Source organism: Papio anubis, chromosome 11 (genome assembly GCF_008728515.1).
Source record: "Papio anubis isolate 15944 chromosome 11, Panubis1.0, whole genome shotgun sequence".
Taxonomy (NCBI): Eukaryota; Metazoa; Chordata; class Mammalia; order Primates; family Cercopithecidae; genus Papio; species Papio anubis.
Window position 1 is genome coordinate 26,590,574 of NC_044986.1, and position 23,157 is coordinate 26,613,730.

The 23,157-nt window shown below is 38.9% G+C and overlaps 1 protein-coding gene across 3 annotated transcripts in view; it reads left to right on the forward strand.

Moving 5' to 3' along the window:
• The window catches only part of SORCS1 (sortilin related VPS10 domain containing receptor 1), a 594,356-nt gene that overhangs the window by 366,088 nt on the left and 205,111 nt on the right, over nucleotides 1–23,157 (forward strand). For all 3 annotated transcript variants that reach the window (XM_009215327.3, XM_003904235.4, XM_009215326.3), the window contains exon 4: nucleotides 22,287–22,445. In XM_009215327.3, coding sequence (XP_009213591.2) covers nucleotides 22,287–22,445 — 159 coding nt within the window. The remainder of the gene's footprint in view (nucleotides 1–22,286; nucleotides 22,446–23,157) is intronic.

Here is a 23,157-nt window from a genome sequence, read left to right on the forward strand (position 1 = left end):
TTTTTTTTCTTGAGAGATTAGAGCTAGTGTTAGAAGGTATCACCCTCTATAGGTCAATTATAAATGAGACAACATATCCAGTTGTAACAATGCATCAAAATCAAGAGCCTGGTCTAAGTTGTAGAAGAATAGGGCAGGCAGACAATTCTGACCCCCGTAATAGGTCCTGTTTGATCTTTATAACCAAATCTTACGTTTGTGGCAATGCATATAATAGTTCTGCTTTCAGTCACTTCTGAATCTAGGCATCCTAGGCTTCTTGCAGGAAATTGAAGAATAAAGTGACAGAAGGCAATTGCCCTCTAAGGACCTGTTTTAGTCCGTTTTCATACTGCTGATAAAGACATACTCAAGACTGGGCAGTTTACAAAAGAAAGATGTTTAATGGACTTAAAATTCCACGGGGCTGGGGAGGCCTCACAGTCATGGCAGAAGGTGAAAGGCCCGTCTCCCATGGCTGCAGATAAGAGAACAGAGCTTATGAAGGGAAACTCTGCTTTATAAAGCCATCAGATCTCGTGAGACTTATTCACTATCACAAGAACAGCATGGAAAAGATCTGCTCCCCAGGATTCAATTACCTTCCACCAGGTCCCTCCCACAATATGTGGGAATTCAAGATGAGATTTGGGTGGGGACACAGCCAAACCATATCAGGACCCATAAGAAATGATACCTCATATTTCAAGGAAAGGTCCAGTAAACTTTCTGTGTCAGATTGCTTTATATCTTAGTCCATCTCTGCCTACTGGTAGTTTTAAAAACATATTTTAGAGGATTACGTGGTTATTTTTACTTTTTACATCTGTGCGCCACTCTGGGGTTGCCCTGCTCCCTGGGCGCCTGGACTGCACAATCAGAGATGCAGTCTGAAAAAGCCATCATCTGGGAGCATCTGGCTGCAGGGACTGAAGGTGGTAAAAGCAAATTGGCCATCTGCTGGGGCTGGTATAGACACAGAGATGATACTGGATAATATTCAGATTGATGTTTTACCCCAAGGGTGCTTGGAGAGGTTTTGTTTTGCATGTTTTTCGGCAGACTTGGTTTAAAAATTCATGAATGCACCTGGTTGGTTGTTTCTACCCTCTGTTTTTCACGTATTCTGGCACAGCTAAAAAAACTCCTCAGCAAGAGTCTAAATTGGAAAGGGATTGTATTCAGAGTTCAGAAGAAAATCTATGTGGTTTTCATGAAAATCACCCAAGTATAGATGTTGGGGTCAAGATTTCCAAGAATTAACAGCATCATGTAGTTTACTTTTCAGTCTTAGAGAAATTTAGCCAAATGATATATTTGAAAAAAAAAATTAGATATTTGGGTTAAATGCCATTGTCTAGGAATTCCAAAATGCTCAGAGATTTTTGAAACACTTTGATGCAGATAAAAAGAGCCAGAGCAAAATGACAATGTTTTTCCCAGTAAAGAATCGTACTGAATCTCTTAGAATAAAGATGAAAGATAAGTAAAAAAGTGGTTGTTATCCTGTCTGAGAAAGGTACATTCTTTTAGTTTTGTTGTTATTATTTTCTTGAGACTGAGTCTTGCTCTGTCGCCCATGCTGGAGTGCAGTGGCGTGATCTCGGCTCACTGCAACCTTTGCCTCCCAGGTTCAAGTGATTCTCCTACGTCAGCCTCCCCAGTGGCTGGGACTACAGGCGCACACTACCACACCCGGCTAATTTTTGTTTTTTTAGTAGAGACGGGGTTTCACCATGTTGACCAGGATGGTCTCAATCTCCTGACCTCGTGATCCACTCGCCTCGGCCTCCCAAAGTGCTGGGATTATAGGCGTGAGCCACTGCGCCCGGCCAGGTACATTCTTTTCTAGGTAAGATTTACTTTTGGTTTGAGTGGAAACTCTAGTTAAACTATGGATGAGACAAATTAAATTTGGTTAGGATCCAGGGAACCAGTTTCAAATCCATTGGTAAAAGTTTCTATTTCCCAAACTCTGCTTGCTCTCTTTCTCCCCACCCCCGAATGTCCCTGTCCCTGTCAATCCTTGTCTCTCTCACTCTTTCCCAGGAAAAGGGAAGAAAGATATTTAGCCTAAAGGCTAAGCTTTAATACAGAAAATGACCTTTACATTTTAGCTCAAAGAAGTAAATATAATCTTATAAGTATCATTGGCAAGTGAGGCTTGCTGGGATGGGACTTATGAGTATAATGCAGCATTGGAAGAATTTACCTTCAGGGAAAAAAACAAATTTGATAAAGGGACTGGTGAGAAACGTTGTATGTCAAGAAGATCTACATCTTCTTAAAAATTTCTGATCTTAGATTTAGAAACATGCTGAAGTTCTATAATTTAAAGCTTCCATTTAGCACAGACTTTCTGTCTGCTGTGTCCTTGGCACCCTGGGTTTACCTTGATTTTAGAAAAATCTGAACTATCAACATGTAAATGTAGAAATTCTTCACTTTACACAAAGAAGCAGCTCAGACATTTTAAAAAATAGCAGGCAGTCCTTGTACGTTTTGCTAAACAAGGGCAAAACTTAAGACTCAAATGCTAAGATCCAGTGCCACAAGAAGATCAATTAATGGTGAGAAATGGCATTTTTGGAAAATTTAATGTCAATGTATAGGTATATAAGATTGGATTCACTAAAATTTGATTTGCTCATAACCTCGCTAGCATGTATCTCTCACCCCAGAAAAACCACATGATGTTTGAACTGGAAGATCACTAGAAACTTTCTCTTCTAACTCAGCATTTGACGATGATGAAATTTGGGCTCACAGATGTTAGCTGGTTTTCTCCCAGTGTCTTAGAACTAGGCAGTGGCAGAGATGGACCCCGTATCTCATTCCACGGCACACTGCCTCCCCCTGCTGTCTCTTAGAGGTTGACCCACCTTTACAGAATGTTCCCATTGAATCTCTTTTAATTCAAGAGTTGTAGCAAATTTCCTTCATTATATTGGATAACTTCAGAATATGTAGCAAATACCTTGATCCCTATAAATACCAACGATCACACGAACACCCATTATTCTAATGGCTCAGAATGATGTGGATTTGATCTCTCCCGAAACAGGAAGGCTCATTATAGCCAGAGCTTCTTACCCCTCTTTTAGCCAGCAACCCCACATCACGTGGTCTAGTCCTCAGTGTTCCTAGTGTTACTGTTTTGCATCTTGTTTTCAAAGATAAACTTGAAAAAACTGCATTTGATCTAAACCTTACAGAAATTCTAGATCCAGTTCTAATAATGAATTAGTAACTCTTAAGTATCTGCTATGTGCCAAAAAAGGATACTAACCAATCACTAGTATCCCAAAGTATGTTTCTCAGAACCTTAGTTCTCTAGAAGCTTCCTTGGTGGGGGGGGGGGGGGGGTGGGAAACTAGATTATATCTTTGAATACATTTGGCAAATTATCTTCGACTCTTCTTGCTGCAGGATGCACTTTCCAAAGACTTTAATAAACCAAAGGAACCTGTTTTGTTTTCTGTATTCTGATATCCCTCAAATTTACATGACTGTTGAATTCTTATGGTGTTATAACTTTTAATTTCACTTAGAAAATGCTACATTCATTGTGTTAGCTCCATCAAATGATAATGAACACCCATTCTGTGAACTGGGTATTGTTAGCCTCATCTCATAGCTACAGAAGTAAAGGATCAGACATAGTAAGTGATTTCTAAGGTCATGTGAATGAGCAGAATTGGTACCCCTGGTTAAGTTTATTTTATCTTAGCTCCTACAGGAGGCTCAACTCAAATACCTATTGACTTGCACAGGTCATTGTAGATGAATGGAGTGACTAGGGATTCTATGAATACAGAAACTTTATTTTAAGAAAAGGAAACAATGAGGACTGGGCGCGGTGGCTCACCCCTGTAATCCTAGCACTTTGGGAGGCAGAGATGGGTGGGTCATGAGGTCAGGAGATTGAGACCATCCCGGCTAACATGGTGAAACCCCGTCTCTACTAAAATAAAATTTAAAAAAATTAGCCGGGAGTGGTGGCGTGTGCCTATAGTCCCAGCTACTCGGGAGGCTGAGGCAGGAGAATGGCGTGAAGCCGGAGGCGGAGCTTGCAGTGAGCCGAGATCGCGCCACTGCACTGCGGCTGTGGCCATAGTGCGAGACTTCCTCTCAAAAAAAAATAAGAAAAGAAAAGGAAACAATGAGAGTGAGCATAGGACGTTGTAGGAAGTGAGGAATATTTCCAGTGTTTAATGTGCTTTTGCCCGCTAAATCTGTTTGTTGTTCTGTTTGAACAGCCAGAAGGATACAGTACTTTGTTTTGGCTAAGAATGTATGCTTTTTTCACCTTGTATCAGTAAGAAATGCCAACAGAGACCTGCTTTTAGTTTTAACAAGATAACAAAAGATGATGTAGGCGGTGGTAACCTGGAAAGCTTATGACCTCTCTATAGGGGATAGCAGTTCTAGAGCTCTTGTAGAATATGGCCATATGGGAATAATGTCCAGGACATCTGAACATTGTTGGAAAATCTGTTAAACAGTGCTCTTTGGGCCAATATTATCTACATCAAACAGAACTTGGGTGCTGATCAGAGTCAGTCTGTGGACTATGGGGTTCTAATGTTTGCATTTCACTATGCTACTTGCCAAAGAAAAAAGTCTCTCACTGAAATCATTCTTTGTAGCCTGATAGTTTCCTTTGTGGCAGTTCTACGTTCTGTGGCTTGAGGAATTTGTTGAACATTGAAAAGGCACATGTGCTCATTTACATTGTTGGCAACTGTTAAATTGGGGAGACATATGTTTTGTTTATTCTCTCTTCCTGTTAGATCCTTAAAGAGGATTGGTTGTCAGGCTCAGCAGTAGCTTTGTAAGTAGTGTGTTTTGGAAAAGTATTTTCAGAATTGCCAGTACTTATACATTTGGCTGGAAATAACTATAAAGTATGCTTGGAATCCTGGTGGACATATTTTAGGTAATGCTTAACTGGTCATCTGCCTGGATTTAAGAGTATTTTTATTTTGCCTAACGCTGTTATTGTGTGTTTCTGAAACACTCCTCTCAGCTGAACCAATGTAATAACCTCTTAGCTTGAACTTCCTGCCCCCTATTCTCTTGTCTTTAACACAATCTCTGTATTACCTCCAAAGTGATCATTCTGAATGAGCTATACTCTTTCTATTCCCCTGTTTAAAAATCTTGATTCTGTATGTATGTCCTAGAATAAATAGGTTCTGTTGCTATTTAAGTCAAAATCCCTTTACTTGGTAAGTAAGGCTCTTTCAACTTGGCTGTAGACGGCTTTGCCTAACTTTCGCCAAACTGAGGAACTTACCATTACCAAAACATGTAATGCATGCCTGCATTCCTCTGTTTTTGCATACATGATTCCCCTGCCATGAATCTTTCCTACTCATTCTATTAGACACCTGTACTTCCTTCAAAACTAATTTTAGTGTCAGATATTCTGTGGTTCCATCTCTTATTCCAGCAACAGAAAAAAAAAAAAAAAAAAGATGCTTTTCCGTGTTCTAGTAAAATTTTGTACGTCAATAGCTTTGCAACTGTGCTTTCATTTATCTGTTATTTTTGTGTTATCTGTTGTAATAAGGTGTTTAGTGTCTTTTTCATAATTTAATCCTAAGTCTTAAGCACAGGGACTGTCACTTGGTTCCAGAAACTTCTTAAATTAGATTTAAAAAAATGAAATGAATGGTTGAATGACGAACATCTGCTCATCCCACAAAGAATGAAAGTTTCCTCTCAAAAAAGTCATGTTTTTCCAAAAGTCTTCTTTTTCTATTTGTTCTTGAAAAGCCTAAAAAAGAATTCTAATAATTTTAATGTTTTTGAGTATTTATATATATTCATTAAAATATTTTATAGACAAGGCAAATTATAAGGTTCCATTTAGTGTATCACTTATGAATTGAGTGTAATGTGTGTCAAAGAGACACTTTCTGTTATTTCACATTTTCACTTATGTTTTAGACAAATTTTAAAATGTTGGTTAGCTACTCGATAAGTCCATGCTTACCCTTCAGAAGACATGTTTATTATGTGCTCTAATGGTTAAAATGCAGGCCTGGGAAACCGAGTACTTGGGTGTGAGCCATGGAAATGCCAAGGATGCTCTAGAATAATCTTGGAGGAATGATTGTGCCTCTCCATGCCTAATTTCGCTCTCTTGAGGTTTGCTTCAATTTCCAGTTGGAATATCCTAATTAACATTTGTGAAGTGCTGTGTGATGCTTAAATGAAAAACATCATGTGAGTATAAAATCTTTTAAAATAGCAGTTTAACAAATTTGAGTTTCTCGTGCAGTGAGCTATTTCTTAACATCTTATAATTTATGATAAAAGGATAACCAGAAAGGTTTGGCTGGGAATTGATGACATAGTAAAAAAAGGAGAAATAATGTTTTTCTACAGCTCCTTTATTTAGGGAACACGATTACTGAAATATGCAGTTTAGCGTTTCTAATTTCTTAATTGTCTTCGAGCTTGAAATACGCACTTGGGATCACGCATGTCTATGTGTTATAATATGTGCAGAATGCTACTGTATTGTCTTTTTCCAGAAATGTAGATGAAGATAGAAAGTATGCATAAGCAGACTTGTAAACAGACTATGAAGAATAACAATGTATATAAATCAATAAGAAAAAGAGACATACCCATAATTTTAAATGGAGAAAAATATGACCAGTATATCAAATGAGGACTTCAAGTGAGTAAACATAAATGACAAAAGGATAAAGGGAGAGAAAAAGGAATGAAAAAATTCACTGTCATTAGGAATGAAAGTGGTATGTATTGACACAAAAGACATCTTTTCCTCCAGTCTTCTTAGAAAACAATATAAAAAGACAGACAAACCTAGTGTTGTGATAGGCATTTACAATGTCCCAACCAAGGAACTATAAATTGGTATACTCTTCTGAAAAACATTTGGTAGTATGTATCAAAAGTGGTTACAAAAGTCATATTCTCTTTTTTTGTTGTTGTTGTTGAGATGGTGTCTCACTCTGTCACCAGGCTGGAGTGCAGTGGCGTGACCTCAGCTCACTGAAACCTCCGCCTCCTGGGTTCCAGCAATTCTCCTGCCTCAGCCTCCCAAGTAGCTAGGACTACAGACATGCACCACCACGCCCAGCTAATTTTGTATTTTTAATAGAGACAGTTTCACAGTGTTGGCCAGGATGGTCTCAATCTTTTGACCTCATGATCCATCTGCCTGCCTTGGCTTCCCAAAGTTCTGGGATTACAAGCATGAGCCACCGTGCCCGGCCCAAAATCCATATTCTTTATTCATAAATTTCACTACTAGGAAATTACTTGAGGAAATAGTAATTGACATACAGAAATATTAATCTACATTAATCATAATATCAGTGAAAATTGGAAACCTTGTAAATAATAGATTAATTACATAGTGGTATATTTGTATAATCAATACTATATTACCAATAAAAATGATAACACGGAAGAATATTGAATACCGTAGAAAATCTTTGCAGTGGGAAAAGCAGGTTAAAAAGCAGAAAGTGTCATGTGACACCCTCTTGCTATATAAATTTTCCCTTTCTCTCACTTTGTGTCTCTTTCTGACACCCACAAACATTTATGTATATGTGTGTATATCTATATATGCATAAAACAAAGATTGTGAAAACAAATATCAAAGTGTCAGTGACAATAATCTCTGCATAGTGAGGCTTAAGTGATTGTTCTTTTATTCTGAGTATGTTTTTGGGGGCATTTTTCAAAAATGTCTGTAATTAATATTTTTTCTTGTTCATATTTGAACACAATACCTAAACTTTAAAGCAAATAATATAACTAAAAAAGAAACAAAATTATTGTATCTTTGACACAAAGATTCATACCTAGCAAGAGCTAGACGTCGGACAAGTAGCTTAAAAACCTGTCCTGGCCTCACTAGGAGCACTGTGTCTTCATTCTTTTATTCTGAATTTGAAGCCAACCCAATAGTCCCATAGACTGTCCTTTTGGATAAACATAGAAATTGACCTTTCTGGTCAATTCAAGCTTGAAGCTTACATTTGTTTTATCAGAGTTCCTTCCTTAGGAAAGGGCCTTCAAGCCTCTCAAAAAAAAAAAAAAAAAAAATGTATCAAATAACTGAAACTCACCAGATTACCACATCCTGACAATGAGAAGCTTAGACCCCTCTTTCACTTTGATTGCTTCCTTGCCCTTCCTTAGTTTCTGTTTTCTTACACACGATTACATGTCTTCCCTGCTATATAAACCCCTACTTTCAGTCAGTCAGGGAGATGGATTTGAGGCTGAACTCCCAGCTCATTGGCTGCAACACCTGATTAAAGCCTTTTTCGTTGGTAATACTCATCGTCTCAGTGATTGGCTTTCTGTGTGGTGAGTATCAGGACCTAGACCAAACCTCTGGTGTTACAGTAACAAATTGAAGGAATTAAGTCTAGTACCAATTGTTTATGAATTGAGGAGACACCATGATGTGGTTAGGCTTTGTGTCCCCACCCAAATCTCATCTTGAATTGTTATCCTCAGGTGTTGAGGGAGAGATCTGGATCATGGGGATGGTCCCTGCCCCCCCTCAAACTGTTCTCATTATAGTGAGTGAGTTCTCAAGAGATCTGATGGTTTTGTGTTTGGTAGTTCCTCTCTTGCTCACCTTTTCTCTCTCCTGCCACTCTGTGAAGTGGTGCCTTCTGCCATCATTGTCAGTTTCCTGTGGCCTCCCCAGCCATGTAGAACTGTGAGTCAATTAAACTTCTTTGCTTTATAAATTACCTAATCTTGGGCGGTTCTTTAGAGCAGTGTGAGAACAGACTAATACAGTGAATTGGTACTGCAGAGAGTGGAGTACTGATATAAATTGAAACTGCATAACAGGCAGAGGTTAGAACAGTTTGGAGGAATCAGAAGACAGGAAGATGTGGGAAAGTTTGGAACTTCCTAGAGATTGATGAATGGTTTTGACCAAAATTCTGATCAGTGATATAGACAGTGAAGTCCAGGCTGAGGTGGTCTCAGATAGAAATGAAGAATTTGTTGGGGACTGGAGCAAAGATCACTTTTGCTATGCTGTAGCAAAGAGACTGGTGGCATTTTGCCCCTGCCCTAGAGATCTGTGGAACTTTGAACTTGAGAGAGATGATTTACGGTATCTGGCTGAAGAAATTTCTAAGCAGCAAAGCATTCAGGAGGAAGCAGAGCATAAATTTGAAAAATTTGCAGTCTGACAATGCAATAGAAAAGAAAAACCCATTTTCTGTGAGGAATTCAAGCTGCCTGTAGAAATTTGCCTAAGTAGCAGGGAGCCAAATGTTAATTGCCAAGACAATGGGGAAAATGTCTCCAGTCTCCAAATGTCAGAGACCTTCACAGCTGTCCCTCTCATCAGACACTTGGAGGCATAGCAGGGAAAAATGGTTTTGTGGGCCAGGCCCAGGACACTGTTGCTGCTCTGTGCAGCCTAGGGACTTGGTGCCCCTTGTCACAGGCATGGCTATAAGGGACCACCATACAGGTCAGGCCATTGCTTTGGAGGGTGCAAGCCCCAAGTCTTGGTGGCTTTCACATGGTGTTGGGCCTGCAGGTGCACAAAGTCAAGAGTTGAGGTTTGGGAACCTCCACCTAGATTTTAGAGGATGTATGGAAATGCCTGGATGTCTTGGCAGAAGTTTGAGGCAGGGGCGGAGGCCTCATGGAGAACCTCTACTAGGGCAGTGCAGAAGGGAAATGGGTCAGTGCCCCCACACAGAGTGCCCACTGGGGCACTGCCTAGTGTAGCTGTAAGAAGAGGGCCACCATCCTCCAGACCCCAAAGTGGTAGATCCACTGATAGCTTGCACTGTTCCCCTGGAAAAGCCACAGACACTCAACACCAGCCCAAGAAAGCAGCTGGTGTGGAAGGGGGTACTGTACCCTCCAAAGCCATAGCAAGAGAGCTGCCCAAGACTATGGGAGCCCACGTCCTGCATCAGTATGACCTGGATTTGAGACAGAGAGTCAAAGGAGATCATTTTGGAGCTTTAAGATTTAATGATTGGGCCGGGCGCGGTGGCTCAAGCCTGTAATCCCAGCACTTTGTGAGGCCGAGACAGGCAGATCATGAGGTCAGGAGATCGAGACCATCCTGGCTAACACAGTGAAACCCCGTCTCTACTAAAAAAATACAAAAAACTAACCGGGCGAGGTGGCGGGTGCCTGTAGTCCCAGCTACTCAGGAAACTGAGGCAGGAGAATGGCATAAACCCAGGAGGCGGAGCTTGCAATGAGGTGAGATCCGGCCACTGCACTCCAGCCTGGTGACAGAGCGAGACTCCGTCTCAAAAAAAAAAAAAAAAAAAAAAAAGATTTAATGATTGCTCCGCAGGACTTCAGACTTGTGTGAGGCCTGTAGCCCCTTTGTTTTGGCCAATTTCTCCCATTTGGTAGGAGCATTTACCCAATACCTGTACCTCCATTGTATTTTGGAAGTATCTAAGTTGCTTTTGATTTTACAGACTCAGAGGTGGAAGGGACTTACCTTGTCTCAGATGAGACTTTGGACTGTGGATTTTCAAGTTAATGCTGAAATGAGTTGAGACTTTGGGGGACTGTTTGGAAGGTATGATTGGTTACTAAATATGAAAAGACATGAGATTTGTGAGGGGCCAGGGGTGGAATGATGTGGTTAGGCTTTATGTCCTCTACCCAAATCTTATCTTGAATTGTGATCCCCAGGTGTTGAGAGAGAGACCTTGATCATGAGGGTGGTTCCCCTCATGCTGTTCTCATGATAGTGAATGAGTTCTCATGAGATCTGTTGGTTTTATAACTTTTTGATGAGTTAATTTATCATCCAAGTCATATCTGAATGTCAGTAATAATATTTATGATGGTGCCATAGGAATAAGCCACGACTTTCAAAGTTAACGTGTAATGTATGTTCACCCTATTCATGACATATTCAAAGAAAGTCAAACTACCTATGAACTGTATTTCATATGATCAAGGCAGCTCTTGAATCAAGATCAGCCAACTTTTAAAATGATAATATCTTCATGAGCTTATTCAGCTTATCATGAATATGAACCTGGGTCTGAAAATGGCTTTTGTATAGTCACAAAACAGAATTGGAGCTTTTATAATTGGACTTCATGGTAGCCCCTTGATTACGAATTATTCTGATTGATGAGGATCCTAACCTATAAGCAATTGTGGTGACTAGCTGTATAAAAGTTACTAGCCCAGATCCATAAAAAGATCGTGTTTTTTGAAAAGATTTAAAGAAGGCAACATTTTTGTTCCCTTTGAATACAAAATACTTTTGGGGTGTTGAGAAATACCACTGAAGTCAAGAGAGCTGATTTTGTGGTTATTTTCTTAAAGTGTGGATTCCCTGTTGGTAATAACTTGGAGCAGATGAATGTTTTATAGGGTTGGCATAGCAGCAGTAGGAATTGAGCTATGCAGCAGGATGCAAATACAATTTAAAAAAAATAAAATAAAAATTTTAGATGGTTTTATGTGGGCCTGGGCATGATAAAAATTGAACTTTCTGTGTGTTTCTAGAATACATTTACCATTCACTTTCAGACCTAAATGGCCTTTTGTTGTTGTTAGCCCAAGGCTACCTAAAAATCAGTAGGTTTATTTTAAGATCCATTTTTCAAACTGAAGGGAACACTAAGTATCCTATTTTCAGTTTCCGATTTATGTTGTAAATGATATTTGTGCTTTTCCTGTGAGCATACAGGAACAAGGACTACTTTGCTTTTAAGAAACCCATATTTCATGGTATCAGATCCTTAATTAAATAGAGGATTATAATGCCTAGATGTAGATTCTCTTATTAGACTTACTTATACACACTTTAATGAACATTGAACTTGTCTATTCATCTATAAGTTAATATGGGTAATTTATGTACCCTGAAAATTCACACACCGAAATTATTCAACCTTGGGTCCCTTAATGTCCCTGAGAGGGACTAAACAATGCAATTCACTTGGTCTTCGATAAATATACTCACCTTAAACTGATAACAGATTAGAAATTTTCAGTCTTCAAAAGTTTAAGGTAAGAGCTATTTCATAGCTAAAACCCAATGAAAAATCTGGCAACTTCAAGATATCTATATCGCAGGAATACTATGATTATGAGGACTTTTTAATTCATATTGAACATAATAATTACAACTCTTTATTGTATCTATTATATCATATCATATATAAAACATATACTTTTAAAAATTATAAGTGACAAGTTTTACAGAAGATAGTTGTGGTTACATATCTTCAATACGGCTTGCCTTCTGTGTGTATGTGTTTATGTTTGCATGTGTGTGCGTGTACATGCTTTTCTTCCCTTAAGAGGTGAAGTCTATTTTTTCCTCACATTAAATCTGACTCAGAATTCTTTGACCAATAACACATGGCAAAGTTGATGTCCTGGGTCATCTAAGGAAGGGTCATGCAAAGCTTTGCACCTTCCACTTTAGCCCTTTGGAACACTTGATCTTGGGACATTCACACTGAAGGAAACCACTGCTATATAAGAAATTCAACTATTATGAAACTGCTATGTTATGTGATATTCAGCCACATGGCGAGTCCTGGAGGATGAGAAGCCATGCAGGGAGAACGAGAGAGGCTAAGCCAGATACAGGAATGAAGGAGCCATCTTGGAAGTGAAATATCTAACTCTGGCCACCACAGTTGACATCATGTGGATTTGAGACTACCTACTTAGCTCAGCTTTTCCAAAAGTCCTGCCCCACAAAATCTTAAAACAAAATGCTTGTTTGAAGCCACTGTTCTGAGATAGATTGTTCTACAATACATAAGTGGAACAAAACTCCTTTTCTCTTTAATATACTATGTCAGTTCTACTGCTTCTGAGGTACGTATATTAAGATGGAATTAAACCTAGAATATGTAGTCATGAAAAAAATAATCTGCATAAAATACCACACTACTATCTTTCCTGCTGTGACTGAAATCAAAAGAGAGAGAGGAAAGCAGCAGATGATGTAATTATGCTCTGGCATGTCAATTAAGCACATTGACCCTTTTCCACCTCTGAACAACAACTTGAGATGATCAATGTTTGTTATTAAATAACTGAAGAAGGAAGGAAAATACTACATGAAATGGACCTCATTGTTAACATGAGAGACTTCTTCCTAGATGACCCCCTCTAGGCCCATCTTCCAAAGAGCTCTGCAGTAGAGCTGCACCAGGCTCTTCTCACTTCACTAATCTGCAAATCCTGTATAAGAGAAATCCCTCGTAGTCTCCATAGTCTTTTCAGGAAAGCTTTAAGAGTCAAATACATTAGCAAGGTCTCTTGCGGCTGAGATTTCATTAATCTTCCCCAGTATACCCTAGTATATTTGCCAGTCTATCGTGAAGCATTAATATAAGTAAGTAAAATTAAAACATACTTGTTAGTGTAGGAAAGGGAGAAATTTCCCTCTACCCTCTGAGTGCTTTATAATTGAGTCCATGAAATAAACCATCAACCATCACTGGACAGATTAATAAGAGAAAAGGTAAACAAATGTATTACATGTACAGGGGCGTCGCATGAAAGAAAAGTGAATACCAAAAACCCAGTGAGATCTAAAGGCTTATGTGCTCACTTCATAGGAGGGAGGAGAGGAGGGATGTAGGCAATTTAGGGAAAAGTAAATGAGTTTTGGGAAAGACCAGTTGGCCCTCAGAAGAACAGGTGATAGCCAGTCTGGGTGTAATGTCAACTTCTAGTCTCTTCTGTAATCTGAGTTCATCTTTGGTTGATGAGATTCCTGGGGAAGGAATTTATGACAATTGAGTTATTTTAGGAGGATCAGTCTTTAGACAGATAAGGAGAGCTCAGAGAAAGCTCCTCTGAGCTTTCTCTGTTCCCCAAGTGCCCTCAGTTTGAAGTAATAAGTATACCAAAGCAGCATCTTTTGGGGTGGCATTTCCTGAACTCCTTCATTAGGATGATGATACAAATACAGCAAGGGATGAAGAATGTGGGTGAATCCTGTTCACTGATTTTTAGAGTGGATTAATGTCTATGGATTTTTCATTTTACTTTCCTGACTTTCAACTTGACACTTATTCAGACTCTAAAATCAAGTACACAACTTTTAGATTTTACGAAAAATGGATTTCCCTCACTTAAATCAATGTTAAAGTATACTGATAGCTTCTCTTTCCTGCTCTCTCTTCCTTCTCACTTGAGTTTCTTTATCATTTCTTGTGGAATAAAGAGATTTCTTATCAGAATAAAGAGATTTCTTATCATTAAATGAACATCATTTCTTGTAAAGTTTCCCATGAGCAAAGAAGATGAATGTCCATTTCTCTTAGCATCATGGCTCCTTCTGATAGCAGCTAACATTTAAAAATGATGTAACCTTTTGGCATTTATAGATCTTTGGGGATTTAAAAGAGAAGTTACTTTGGGACTTGCAATGGCGATGGAAGTGTGTTTTGATTGGGTTGGAGCAGAGGCTAGGGGATAATGATGAGATTTTTAAGGTGGCTCAAATATTCTCAAGGTATTTAATCGGTTCTCATAGTGACTGCAATAATAAAAAGATTCTTTGAATGTGTACATCATTCTTTCCTTCTGAAATACCATGTTTAGTTTTGTTTCTTTGTTTCTTTGTTTGTTTGTTTGTTTTGAGACAGAGTCTCGCTCCGTCACCTAAGCTGGAGTGCAGTGGCGTGATCTCAGCTCACCGCACGCTCTGCCTCCCGGGTTCATGCCATTCTCCTGCCGCAGCCCCCCGAGTAGCTAGGACTACAGGTGCCCGCCACCACACCTGGCTAACTGTTTGTATTTTTAGTAGAGATGGGGTTTCACTGTGTTAGCCAGGATGGTCCGATCTCCTGACCTCATGATCCACCCGCCTCAGCCTCCCAAAGTGCTGGGATTACAGGCGTGAGCCACTGCACCCGGCCCCATGTTTAGTTTTTTAAACCAGATGACCCAATGCTAAGCATTAGTTAACATTCCATATTCCCCACTATCACCTCAGTGTGATATTAATAATAGCTATTTCTCCAGCAAAATGAGTCTGTTTTTTTAAAGTGACAATTAAGCATGGGATGCATTTATTAGGAAAACAGTTGCACTGTAATAGTTCTTATTTGCTTTAGCATACAATTATTTGGGAACTAGCATGTGGGAAAATGTTTGTTTCTCCACCAATAAGAACATTACATCAGAGATTTTTGACCGTTTCTATTATTCTTTTCCCATCCATTTTTATGATAAAGCATAAAATCCAACCTATGGGAGAATCATGCTGGAAGGACAAGGTAAAGGAAGTCAGAGCCATTGTGAAAAATCTGGGGTATGAATCATGACTGGCTATTTTGATCTTCTGACTGTATATTTAAAACCAATAAATTATTTTTGTTTATTCAAGAATGTAGTGTATTAGTAACACTTGTAACTGAAATTCTCCATTATCTTGCACCCCATTTCTTCTTGCTGCCTCTTTTTTTTTTTAATCTAGGCAATATTTTTATGAGATATTTGCAATGCCAGATTTATATGTCTCTCCCTCTCTTTTTTGGCATTCAACTATCATATTTTAGCAGAACACAAAGTACTAAATATGCCATCCTTTGTGGGGTAAACGTAGTAATATTTGCACAAAACCTGACAGTGTTTTTGCACAGAGAATCTTATTTGATCTTCACCCAAATCTATGCAGGGCATGACATAGATAACCTTATCACTGACTAGCTGTGCAACCTTGAGCAAATTGCCTCATCTCTCTAAGCCCGATATCAAATGGACATAATGATATCTACCTCAAGTAGTTTTCATAAACAGTTTAATGGAATAATTTAGTTTAAAGCTTTAGCAGAGAGCCTGATACACAACAGCTCAATAATTGGCAACTTGTTTATGGTATCACTACTATCTTCAATGAGGAAACTGAGACTCAAAAAAGGATTAAATGAGCTATAAGGCATTCAAAGTGGCACAACTGATAATGGCAGAGAAGAAATTCAAATCCAAGCTTTTAAACCCAGACCCCTGCTATTTCTTGGGATTGTACTGTACCCTTCTTCTCATGGTGTGAATAACCTTCACTAAGCACACTCCCTTCTTTTCTCTTTTGTGAGGAAAAGTACACATTCATGGAGACATTGACTAGAGCCAAGTTTAGGATTAGGTTATGGCTCTTCCTGTGGAACACAAGTCAGTGGCGCACCAGCCCCACGCTCAGCCCTGCAGATCAGCCCTCCATGGAAATATATGCATGGACAGATACTTCCTTATAGAAGTTCAGTGCCATTCACAGTGGTGGAAGCAGATTCTCACAGTAAAATAGTGTTTGTAAGTTTGGGTTTCTCTAAATTGTCTCAAAGGAGAAGACTGTTCAGTAGTCCCAAGTGAAATAAGAAGAGATGTCCTATACGTTTTCTTTTTTGAATCATCTTCCAAGGACTATAACTCACATGTTGTCATTCCTGGTAAACCTTACTCATCTCCTATGTACTCTATGGAATTGGGCAAGAGGTACTGAATGACTCCTCATTATTGTTACAAATAATCATTAATGGGTTGGGTCTCCTGGCAAGGCAATTAACACACATATAAAGGACTGAAATTACATACTCCTTAAAAAAATGTTTCTTCCCATTTTTGCATGGTGGCTAATGCCTATAATCTGAGTGTTTTGGGAGGCCGAGATGGGAGGATCCCTTAAGCCTAGGAGTTTGAGGCTGTGATCATACAGCTGCACTCCAGCCTGGGCAACAGAGCAAGATCTTGTCTTTAAAAAATGGTTTTATGTTTGTTTTTTTTCCCTTAAAAAAAATCTAAGTCTGTGGATCCTCACTAGAAAACCAGTTTGAAAGCAAAAGGACAGAATAAACTCTTTAAAATACAACGCCATAGTTTCCCAGTCATTTCACTGAATCACTTTGCAGGTCACAAGTAGACGGTCTGTTGCCCAAATGTTCTGTTCATCTCTTAGTATTGAATGATGCGATTTTGTGCTAATAAACAAAGATAGCACATAGGTAAGCTTCACTAAGTTTGGAAGGGTGGGATTTAGGAAAATTGGTTTGGCATTTCCATCTTCTTACCAGACTCATTTCTATCAGTGTGTGCTTGATTTGAGCTTTTTTCCTTTTAATCCTCTTCCTCCCTTCCTTCATTGTTTGTATTTCTGTGATTTTCTTTCCATGGATCATTCTGGGATCCTGTTCAACTTTCCCTAACACTGTCCTCCAAATAGTTGCCAGTTGATAAGCACTTACTGCTCTTTCCCTCAGCTCATCTGGAAAGGATAAGTGCTCAGCCCGCATTGAGAATAGGTAGCTTTTCCACCCTCATTGGTCAGCAGATGACTTACTTTCTCTGATTACATTTTGCTTAATTTGTTTTCAGTTTTGAGGTCAGAGGTTTGCAAATAGACTTCCATGCTGTTTATAGAGAGAAATATTTCTGTTTGAGTAAAGTGGGTAGCAGTAGATAACTGGAGTGCCTAATTGCTGCTGTTGCTGTTCTGCTTTGCTGTTGTCATTATCATTATGAAAAGCATTTATTATGCACCTGTGATATGGGCATCTGGAGCTGAATTAAGCTCTGAGTAAAGCAAGAGAGATATCCACACAGCAGCCCATTACCTCTGCTTGATTCCAGCCCATTTATGATAAGGAGTAGTCAAATGAGCAAACAAATAATGAACAACACACAAAATAAATACTTTTTCCATTAGGACCAAAGAAATGGTACGAAAAAGTATATGCCCAGAGGTACTGAAGAACTCTTTATTAACTCCATGCCACATAAACCAGTAAATGGTGAATTCCAAGAACAACATATCTAGGAAAATAATTTGGAAAACTAGATAGTAGCAGCATTCCTCTGGGAAGAAGGTCCACAGTAGATGACAACTTGGAAGGATCAGAAAGCTGCCTGCCAACCTTTTGTAAAATTACTTCCTGTAGCCATATGTTGAATCTGGCGCAAGTCAAAGACAGTGAAAGTGCGTTTAATTTTTGATGGCACCGAGCTGTCAGAAGGACTAATACCAAAAAAAAAAAAAAGAAGTGACGTATTTGAAATCTATAAATTGCATTTCATGTTCATTTGTCTGCTCTAGGAAAAGCAAATAAAGTTTCTTCCTCCTCCTGGAAGTGGGTGATGAATGATTGCTTGGAGTTGGGTAGCAGGATCCTGTGTTGCCATTATTGACCTTCTGTGGAAACAATTCATCTGCAGGTGCAGTCAGTGCAGCGTCGGCACACCCTGCAAGGCATAAGTAAACGGACTGTAATCACTCATGGGTGGATCTGAACAGAGAATAATTACTTTCCTGTTAAAGACAGTCTCTTTCTCTTATCTTCACCCTCCTTGCCTCAAGTAGAACAGCGAGGATTTGCTCAACGGGAATGGAACTCCCAATGTGACAGGGGTCCCTGGCCTCCAGGCAGCAGAAGGCAGGAATGAAAAGGACTCATTCATTCATTAGTCCATTCCTTTATTCATTTATAGTGATATGTGGACCTACTATGGAACAAGCTTTGTTCCAGGCAAACAATGACCTCTCTTTTTTAGAGAGCTTACTTTAGGAATCTGCAAAGCTTGGATTCCTGCCTTTTAGAAGGGCCTCCTAAAATTCTGTTGTCCAGAACATACTCCAGAATACAGAGAAGTAAACACAACAAAACATTATTTGTTCAAAGTTACATGAAGAGTCAGAAGGGGATAAAGAGTCATTCTAAACTAGCAAAAATAGGAATGTTAGGCATCTTTAAGAAATGTAATCTATTGTTTTTGAAGAGTATTTGCTAATTTGAACTTACTATTTTGAAAATATTTCCAAGTAGAAAATCTTGTGAGAAGATATGACTTATTCATTTATGAAAAATATCATCTATGTCTAAAGACTGGATCACATTTCTTATTTACAGTATTTGTTTCTCAAATATGTTAAGCCTTTTTTATTTAGATCTCATTAAATTTTTTACTTATTAGCTTATTTATATTTTATGACTGATAAAATGATAGGACAAACACCAATTCACTTGAAGCAAAATTATTAAAGAATTTGAATTTAAGACTAAATAAGGTTTTACTTATTCAATTAATAATTAGGTACATACTATGTTTCAGCCATTACAACAATCATAATTTAATTAATTTGAAGGTTGTGATTAATTGGAGTAGATTTTACAGTCATGCGTGTTAATGTGTGTGCATTTGTGTGTTTATGGCTCAGTTACAAATGTATATTTGGGGGTCCGGGCACAGTGTCTTACACCCGTAATCCCATCACTTTGGGAGGCCAAGGTGGGTGGATCCCTTGAGGTCAGGAGTTCAAGACCAGCCTGGCCAACATGGCAAACCCCAACTCTACTAAAAATACAAAATTTAGCCAGGAGGCAGAGGGCAGAGGTGGAAGGGAGCCAAGATTGTGTCACTGCATTACAGCCTGGGTGACAGAGGGATACTCTGTCTCAAAAAATAAAAGAAAAAAAATTGGGTCATAATGTCAAACTTAAAAAAAGAAAAAATCATCAATTCTCAATCAACAATAGGATATAGAGATGTGGATAAAGAAGTAGAAAGAAATACAAACATAGGATCATAATTTTTTTTTTCCTTTTGAATTCTACTAGAGGTCTTATGGAGTTGTTTCTGCAATAAGAAAAATAACTAATGAAAAATGGATCCAGATTGACCTGTTCATTTTGGGTAGAACTGAGCAGAAATTTGAGAGAGAAACCACTGGAATGTTTCTGTAGTACAGACATACCTGTAAAGCTCACTGGGAAATTTCTCACTATTTCCCATTATTTCCAAAATGTCAAATTCTCAAATGGAGAGTTTTAGCTGAGGGCTGCAGAGAGAAGGTGAGATTTTGGTCTGCCTATTTTCAATATCCAGAAAAAAAGCCAAGGATATGAGTCGCTTTATTTTTATAACATTAAGTTTCCATCTGTTGGGAAACATGTGCATTACTCTGCCACTCGCACCCAAGATGACCTGATGTAGGACGCCTTATGCAGTCTGATCATGTGGAGTATAAATGAGTATCAACAATATTTTAAAGTGATTGATAAAAATCAGCTTGCTTTGGGAATATTCTGTAGGCCTAGTTTATAATTGTGTTTAATTTTATTTTGATTAAGTATTCTGCCAGGAGAAGCAGGTGGGGAGATCTGTTCTCATGGAAAAAGAGGAAAGCATATTCTGGCTAACAGGGAACTAGAAAATCAGAGTAGGGGAGGGAATCACCTTGCCTGAGACAGTAGATGTTCTATAAAATTGAGCCTCTTCATATTATCATGGAAATGACTTTTTGGCAGTCGTGCAAAAAGGTTGTTTTACATTATTGTTAATTGTGGTTAGAGACACAAAGCAATATGATCATTTGATGGCTTATTTGTTATTCAAAAAATGACAGCTTTTATGTGCCCATAAATATGAACTCATCTGGAAATATTCCTGTGAATTAGGAGCCATCTAAATATACTTGCTTAATGCATACACTAGATTTTAATGAAGTCATATGAGTTTGTACTTAGTAGATTACCTGATGACTCCTTGTCAGCCATCTGATGAGGGAACGCTGTCTGCTTGGTGAACGTGAGACAGAGAAATCCATAACTTTGTCAGAATTTATGGTTGGTGAGCAGTGGCTTTCCTGGAACATGGTACAAGAGGCAATTAGTCTTCAATTTTGTGTGCACTTTTCATCTTGTCGGGAGTGTGGCTGACAGCAACAGCATTGCCTTCACCCCATTACATCCCTTTTCTCCTCTTCAAGAAGGGGATGTTGAAAGAATAGCAAGGAACCTTAAATTCGTACTGGATAACATAAACAGAGTTTGGGCAGAGTGTCTGACATGCGATCCTTTTGTGTCATTTACAGCGACAGGACACCACTTTCAAAGATGACACTAACTGTTCAGAGGCTTTAATATGATTGCCTCCAAATGCTTGAGAAAGCTTCATGTGTTTGCCTGGCACTCTGCTCTTTTACGATATGACTCTATTCCCCCCTCTCTCTCTCTTTCTTGGAAGTGCAGCATCCTCAGCTTGTAATCTTTAAACCCTGGGCTGCAGTGATTTCTCTTCATACAGCAACACATTAAGCACATATTTCATGCTTCCCTGAACCAAATTCAGAAAGTGCCAATTAATAAGTTGATGGGGAAGAGGTCAATGGGTAGCATTAAGGCCACCTCTCTGGAGACACTAGGTGCACACTTTGAGTGAGTGAAAGGAGACCCACAGAGAGTTGGGAATGAAGTAATTTATCACAGATTCCTGGAGGCATAAAACAAGAGGATTTAAGGTAGTTTTGAGGGCAGCTCCTCCGTCTTGCTGCTATTATGATTGATCCCATTCCTCTGGACAAAATTGGGCATCCCAGTGAGACAGTGTAAAACATCTGAAGCTGTGAATATTTACATATTTGTAGCTTCTTCTGTGGTGCCGGTTGTGAAGAGCAACCAACTTTTCTTGCAGAGAGTTTTAGAGACTCATGTGGACTTAGAAGTTGTGAAGCTTCCATCCATATCTCAGAGTGTTCTGGGCATCTTTCTATGTACTCATCTATTCGTTCATTCATTTGACAAATATTTATCAGTGTACCATACATACTGGACCTTAGTCTAGCTGCTGGAAATACGTCTGTGAACTCTACGGACAGCTATCTCTGTTCTCACGGGGTTTATTTTTTAGTAGAGGATATGTAGACAAGAAACAAAATAAATAAGTAAATTATGTAGTAAGCTAGAAGGTGATGAGGGTGGTGGGGTAAAATAGCCTTTGTTAAATTCCTAGAGAAAGCTTCAGAGCCTATACTTTGACTTAAGACTCAGAAAATCAGGCTAAGTTAGGATGACATAGGATATCATTGAAGTGGAATGAAAGGATTTGAGGTAGGGAAGAAAAACAATGGACTCCATCCTCTTTCTCTTCCACCTTTCCCACAACAGACTATAACCAGTCTTTTAGTCCCCCAAAATGGAAAGTACATAAGGCACAGTAGGAAGAAGGGAAGAAGGGTAAGTGTGCCAGGTTTAGGAAACAACCTTGGAAATAAAACAAGGAGTCCCCTAAAAGAGAAGAGTATACAGTTACCTATTTCATCCCTCATTCTTTCAGCTTCTCCTACTCCCTTCATTTCTTTGTAGAAATATTTTTGTAGCACTGATCCAAGATGGAAGAATAAGCCTGACAGAGTCAAGGTCCCTGTTTGGCCAAGCATTATTTACCTGCCCCTGTCCTTCCCTTGTCAAAATTTAGCTAATTTTCAAGTTTTGCAAATTTGTAAACTTAATTTTTCTTTCTCCAACAATTCTTTGCTGCAGATAATGTTACTCACAGACCCGGAGATTGAGAGCAGCTTACTGATCAGCTCAGATGAAGGCGCAACTTATCAAAAGTACCGGCTGAACTTCTACATTCAAAGCTTGCTTTTCCATCCCAAGCAAGAAGACTGGATTCTGGCATACAGTCAAGACCAAAAGGTGAGCATGCTTACCTTGTTTGAGACAGTGAAGCACGGTTCTCCGGGGAAAATAGTGCTAATTTAATTATCTCTTCATTTCACCTCAATGATCATTTTTGTTCTGAGCAGTAGCCTGACCTCTGTGCTAATGGGACAAGGGAAAGCAAGGAGAGTCTCAGGTTGCTTGTTTAAATCATGTAAATATCTGAAACCACTTACCAAATAAAGATTAGGTGTACTAAGTAAGACGCGGTGGAGAAGCAGTTCTTAGCATAGATGCTTAAGACAGTCAGGAGTCTCTGACCCCCATTGAGTGGGAGACAGTGTCTTAGTGGATTGGTGATCATTTCTCTTGGCAAAGGACCCATGGCTTTTCTCAGACTCTTAAAGGGAAGCATAACCCTGAAAAGCTTAAGAACAGGAAGTAAGGTTTTGCTGAAACACTGAGAGAAATGGCCAGAGGAAAAATAATGATGTATGTAGGTAACCTTATGCAGAACCTAGTCATCTCAGAACTTTTCTTCACTTGGTGGTAAGGTTGAAGGAGAAGTCACTTCGTGAGAAAGGATTAAATGAGCTCATGATATTAGATGTGTGTATGTGTGCATACATCCCATAAAATGTCATCCTATAATATATATTATGTTTTCTATACGGCATATATACTATAACATACATATGGTCCCTGCCTTTAAGGAAACTTGTATTCTCGGGTAGAATAAGAGGCTAGC